Here is a 6,541-nt window from a genome sequence, read left to right as displayed (position 1 = left end):
AACATAGCGAATAACCATAATAATCAGATTGTTCTCACAAGGAACAGGAGTGGCATCAACAATGATTGAAAAATACTTGGCATTTCAAATCTCATCAAGAATTGTTTGTATGAATGATCCACATAGCTCAATAAACTCATTTTGTATGCGTGTGGAAAGTAGATAATGGACTTGCATGTGCTTTTGACTCTCTTGCGATTCTCGAATACGTTTAACATGCTCTGACAAAAGTGGGTCGTATTTGCTGAGGAGCTCAACTATGCCTAGAAAGTTTCCATTTGCACAATCACCAATGCGTTGACTAGAACCAAAGAAAGCCAATCCCCACTCAGAAAGAAAAAGGATGACATTCAGCATGCGCTCAAGAAACTTTTTTCAGTTATTAGTTTCTGTGGAGTTCAGTCAAGAGTAAATTCTCAATGAACTTTCAGCTGATGCTGCCCTACTGGCTGATTTCCATAATTTTCTTTGTGTGACACTGAACTCTCATGTGATGGTATTTGGTCTTTCAACTTCCTCCAACCTCTGTTGATGCTCCATCCTGATTGATCAGAGAGAACTGATGCATTTGCAGCACTTTTGTTCAGAATGAAGCAGGGTACACAGTACAGAGATTCCAGAGTGGTAGCCGTGTTAGTCTGCATCAACACAAACAACGAGGAGTCCTTGTGGCAGCTTAGAGACTAACAAATTTATTTGGGCATAAGCTTTCGTAGATTAAAACCCACTTCATCAGTACAGAGATTGTTTTTTCCATCCTACAACAAAACCAGTCTCTTGTGCAGGTCTCACCATTTGGAAGAGTTTTTGTCAGCAGACAAGTAGGGAAAGCATGATTATCAGCATCTCGTGGAATGTTACTTGGAATTTCAAAACCACCAATTTGAAGAAAAGATTGCATTTGGGCAGCATTACTCTTATCAATAATTCCAGTGTCAGTCACAGTCAAACCTGTAGTACCCATGAATTGCTCTTGCTGAGTAAGATCTACATATTCCTGTTGAGTTTCTTGATGGTACAGAGGACCTTCTGCTGCATCTGTTACTATTGGCACATCTCCTTCTTGACTACTATCCTCATGTTCAGCTATTGGCATTGAAATATCACCTGTTGCAGGGGCGGAGTTTTCATTATCTGTACCATTGTTTGTTGGGTAAACTGTGTTTTCCAGAGGTTTGAGAAATGAAGTTATTGGCTTTGAGCTCTTAACTGCTGCTTCACGCAGTCGTTTTCACTCTCTCTTACTTGCACTACTTTCAAATCTTCTCTTCATAGTGATCTATCTGGAACATGGAATAAAAATAAAAAGAGACCCTCTCAAAAAAGTTATCCAAATAAATGCATTAATTTCACTCCTTTTCAATTCTAAATAATTGAACCCACTCAGTTCATAAAAATAATCTGGTGGATTTCAAAATTACGGAACAATGCTTAGCGGTTTATTTTGTTTTTTTATCATTTTTTTTTGTCCATTATAATAAAATGGTTAAATTGTAAGGTCAAAAAACAGCTAAGCTAGAATAAAAAAAAATGGAAAACGAGATGGACGATGATAATCTTATTAAGAAAAAATAAAGATTTGATATGAATTTTTTTTTATGTGGACAGTTAAATGAATTAGGGTGCTCACAGATGATACACAAGTTACGAAAATGAGGCAGGCAATGGTGGAGAAAGAGGTGGAAAGGAGGAACAAGGATCCTAGAAAAATCTAAATCAGGCTTCCCCGCGCCTCCTCGGGCGGGGGGGGGGGGGGGGCTGTTCCACGCACGTCCCCCTCAGCCTTGCTCAGCCCCAAGTCCCACCCCAGCAGAAATGGGGAGGCGGGGGACAGGCGACACCATGTGCCACCACCGCCCCCCCGTCGCCTCTGGGGGGAGCAGAGGGAGCCCAGCACCCACCCTGGGGGCAAGGCGCTACCAGCGGAGCCTCGCTTCTGAGCCTGGACTCCGTGTACACCCGGCCGGGCGCTGCCAGCAGCTTCTGTGCAGACTCCGGACCCCGCGGCCCGGGCGGGCGTGAAGCGCAAACAGCGCACACCACGGACTCCCTGCTGCGGGACCCGGTCGCTGGGCGGGCGCTCGCTGTGGCGCGACCCCAGAGCTGGCGGAGGGGGGGGGGGGGCGTCCGCGCTCGCGCAGAGGGCGTGACCCAAGCACAACGGGGGTGAAGGGAAGAGTTGGCGCAAGGGGGACAAGACCCCGCCACTGCCGTTTGAAACGGGTTGCTAGGAGACGGATGTGCGCGGGGCCAACGGCGGAGGCTATTGGCGATGACGCTACGGGTGTGCGAGCGCGCGGGAAGCCTCAAACCCCTCCCTGCTTCCCTCTGGAGTGGTGGGTCAGAGGTGAGTTTCCGCGCTTCTCCGAGGGCGAGGGAGCCGGGGACGGCGCGTGAGAGGCCACGGGGCAGGGTCCCAGGGGAGGAGGTTAACCGCCCCCGTGTTCGGTGCAGATGCTGGCAACGGGGCGCTGGGTCTCTACGGCTTAAAGGTGCAGCCCCCCCCGCCCCGCGCCCTCGGTCAGGCGCTGCCGACTGGACGAAGATCCAGGGCTCCTGAGACGCGGGCGGGGCTTCTGCTGCGGGGGCACGTGCCGGGCTATGCAGCAGGGAGGGGCGTTGCTCCATCCCCCGCCCACGAGGAGGGCGCGTTGGGGGCGTGGCTAAGTTGGAGCCCCGCGGTGACGGACGTGGGGACGTAGTGTGCACTGAGCGCTCTGCCTTTAGGGCATAACGTACAGACCCTTGCTCTGCCCCCGCCCTTTACCCCAGCGTGTAAACCCGGGAGGGCGGGAACACGCTGCGGCGGCCCCTGGAGAGTGGCGGATACCTGCGCCAATGGGAGGCGACCCTCGCTTTACTCCCCACCCCGCAGCCCCGGGCGGCCAATGAGCGGCGCGCTGCGGGCAGGGGGTGCGGTTCGGTCTGTGCGGGGTGGTGGCGGCGCTGCTTCAGGCTTCGGCAGACGCTGAGGAGGTGGCGGTGCGGCGAGTCGGGAGCTGCGGCGGTGCTGGGCGCTTGGGCAGACATGGGGCTGCCAGCGGCGTGAGGTGCGGGCTGCGCTAGCTTCGCCAGCCGGGGGACGTGCGCGGGCGGACTCGGGGGGCGAGGGGCATGTGGTGGTGTGGAGCGCGGACCTAGGTCCCCGGCTCCCCTCGAGCCTGGGGCGGGGCGGCCGGTCAGCCACCCAGCGGGGCTAACGCCTCTCTTGTCGTTGGCAGGGTCTGAGCGCGGCGCGGGTCTGAGTGCGGCTCGGCGGCCGAGGGGAGCCCGGCGGTGCCTGTGTCGGCGGCGGCTCGCTGTCCCCCCGCCGCCGGCGATGGGGAATGGGCTCTCGGACCAGACGCCGATCCTCTCCAGCCTGCCCTCCTTCCAGTGCTTCCACATCGTGATCCTGGGGCTCGACTCGGCCGGCAAGACCACCGTGCTCTACAGGCTGCAGTTCAACGAGTTCGTCAACACTGTGCCTACCAAGGGGTTTAACACGGAGAAAATCAAAGTGACGCTGGGCAGCTCGAAAACGGTCACCTTCCACTTCTGGGACGTGGGAGGCCAGGAGAAGCTGAGGCCCCTGTGGAAGTCCTACACCAGGTGCACGGATGGCATCGTATTTGTGGTGGACTCTGTCGACATCGAAAGGATGGAGGAAGCCAAGACAGAACTTCATAAAATTACTAGGATATCTGAAAATCAGGGCGTGCCTGTCCTTATAGTAGCTAACAAACAGGACCTGAGGAATTCCCTCTCTCTCTCAGAAATCGAGAAGATGTTAGCAATGAGCGAGCTGAGCTCTTCTACTCCCTGGCATCTGCAGCCTACCTGTGCAATCATAGGGGATGGACTCAAAGAGGGACTTGAAAAACTACACGATATGATAATTAAGCGAAGAAAAATGTTGAGACAGCAGAAAAAGAAGAGATGAGTTCTGTTTCCACGCTTCTGTCTTAGAGTAGTTCCGTGGTCAGAATTTGACATAACAGCTTCCAAAGTCTGACCTGCTTGCTTGGATGCTGTTAAAGCCTAGTTATGTTAAACAATCAGTTGCACAACTTAGCCTTGTGGAAGTTGTGCAGACACAGAACCTTTTGAAAAGCAAAAACAAAGTAGTTTTTCCAAGGTTTCTGGCACTGTATTATTTTTGGATGCCCTATAAAGTAATATAAAGCTATCAGGAAACAGATGGGTGGGTAAATGTGACCTGGATATCTAAATAGCCAAATAAAATGAGAGTTTTTTTTGCTTGGTGTTTGTATTCATATATTCGAGGGTGCATTTTTACAAGCAATTTCCATTGAAGGCATTCAGTGTTTTTAAACTTCTAATGCTCGTAAGTGGAGTGTTTTAGGTGAATATATATAGCTTTAAAAATATTGATTTCAACAACGTGTATGGAATTAGCAATCCATTATTTCACAAGGCTGCGAGCCTTGGGTTTTTTTTTTATCTTGTTTGGTAATGATTTCCATGAGAGAGTTTGGCTATATGGTATGTTTTTAATTCAACTTTTGAAGTTGAATCACTTTTTTAGTTCTAATACTTGAAACTTCTGTGCTGTGGATTCTTCAACTGATAGAGGAAATAAGACTTGTTAGACAAATACACAACATGCAAGAGCATGGATCAGTTTTCCCAACACGTAACATGATTTGGTGTGTAGTCTTCTTAGAAATAGCTATGCATTGTTATACTGCGCAAACTCGGTTTAGAACGTACTCATGTCATTTGGAGACTTGTTCCAGAAATCTTGTTTGATGTTCAAAAAATTAAGTTACTGTGACATCCCCAGATTATCAACACAAAAGTAAATTTGCTGTTGCAATAAAGGAGATGCATACAGCGATTTAGGTCTTGCAAGATTTTAAGCAGTGCAGCATTCTGGGCTCTTTAGATGATGATGGCAATAAAACTTGATCATAGTGAAATATAAAGAGAGCTAAAGACAACAGAGCACACTTTTTGTATCTGCAAAAGTGTCCAGGTTGGTTAGTTATACTGCTAGGTCACTTTCTATATAGCCTTTTTTATTACAGTTTTTGTAGTGCTTGTGGTTAGGAATGTAAAGAAGCTTTATACACTTGAAACACTTGACACTGGGAAAACATCAGTTTAAAGATGGCCTGTGTTCTGCTCTAATTATGCTTTAAGCTGTTCTTGTTTACAAAGTGCGCAAACAGTATTAACTGGGCAGGACAGTATGTCTAATGAGAAGGGAGAATAGTTTTTCTTACTGGTACAGAACTTCAAACAGCTGTCTAGACATCTTGATTAACAATTGAAAAGGGCTAAACTAGAGCCTGAATTTTAAGATTAACTTTAGTGGTGCTGTAAAACAGAATGTTAGACTATCTTGAAACTTCCATTAGAAATATCAGTCTTAAAGGAACAATGCAAGAATCATTTCGTCTTACTCACTCAACCAGCAAAGTTAATGCATTCTTACCTACAGCCATGTATTAAGAGGATAACAGCTGAATGTCAATCAATGTAAAGTATTGATATCTGTTTAAAATCAAACTTCATAGCCAACAGCTGTTTGTCCAGAAGGTAACCAAAAATGCACTTTAGTGTTTTCAATAATTGAAAGTGACAGCTGGTTTTTTGAGGGTTTTTTTGTTTTTGTTTTGTGTTTTTTTTAATGACACCCTGATCCTTTTGAAAGAATTGAAGTAGCTTCCAGTGGAGCTTTTGTATGTTGGTTATATATGTACCTGCACTAGTGACATGGAAAGTCACTTACTCAGTAATGTCTATATTTATAGAAATGTGGATAACTTCTTAAACCTCAATAAACACAACTCAAAACAAGTCTGCAGGGAGAAGGTGTTTGACTTCCTTGAGTTGCAGTGAAGTGTTCTTGTTGGCCTCTATGTGCAAATCTCGCTCTCAATAGCAGTAGAACTATCTGCATGGAAATCAAACTCTTATAAATGTGAGATTCGTAAATGTGACAATGTTATAAATCACAGGTATCTCATTAAAGACTTAATATCAATGGCATACTTGTATTATGTTCTATATGTTTGTAATAGAACGCTGTTTGCTTCTAGCTATAGCCGCTTCTCTCCTTGTGCAGTCGTTGTGTGTATTGTAAACCTTCCCTTCTCATGAACAGATTTAGATGTTACATACATATTTGCTGGTGCAGTTGTCAAATTCTCAAAGTTCTGAAATCATATACAGTATTAACAGACTACAATGGTAGTATTAAATCCTTCAATCAGCTGCGACTAAAATTTTTACTTGGTTTAGCACTTCTTATGCTAGAAAGGGTTTGGATTTTTTTTGACTATGTAGATGAAATATGTTGCATTTCTCATACCTATATAAGGGTACTTTTTCGCTGAAAACAAGTAGGTTGAAATCTTCAAAGCAGTGCAGAGGATTCAGTCACACCGCTTCTTGATTTTAATGGAGAATGTGAGTAAATCCCTTGCACTGATTTGGAAATCTCAATGGCAGTACTCCATAATTGCTGTCAAACACTTGTGCACACTATACTAATTTCAAGAGCATTCAGTTTTGACAGAGAAACATGTAGGGC

General features: G+C 46.4%; 1 protein-coding gene across 2 annotated transcripts; it reads left to right on the top strand.

Moving 5' to 3' along the window:
• Positions 1–2,191: 2,191 nt before the first annotated feature.
• On the top strand, positions 2,192–5,997 carry ARL4A (ADP ribosylation factor like GTPase 4A). 2 transcript variants are annotated; one of them, XM_037890596.2, is made up of 2 exons: positions 2,192–2,347; positions 3,222–5,997. In XM_037890596.2, the coding sequence occupies exons 1-2, from the start codon at positions 2,239–2,241 to the stop codon at positions 3,920–3,922; spliced, it is 810 nt and encodes a 269-aa protein (XP_037746524.1). In that variant the 5' UTR covers positions 2,192–2,238; the 3' UTR covers positions 3,923–5,997. The 2 variants fall into 2 exon arrangements, with proteins under 2 accessions (XP_037746524.1, XP_043397069.1); XM_043541134.1 differs by lacking the exon at positions 2,192–2,347 and adding an exon at positions 2,936–3,080.
• Positions 5,998–6,541: the final 544 nt, after the last annotated feature.

Source organism: Chelonia mydas, chromosome 2 (assembly GCF_015237465.2).
Source record: "Chelonia mydas isolate rCheMyd1 chromosome 2, rCheMyd1.pri.v2, whole genome shotgun sequence".
Classification (NCBI taxonomy): Eukaryota; Metazoa; Chordata; order Testudines; family Cheloniidae; genus Chelonia; species Chelonia mydas.
The sequence above is the reverse complement of the archived record's forward strand: the minus strand, read 5'-3'. Positions and strand labels throughout refer to the sequence as shown.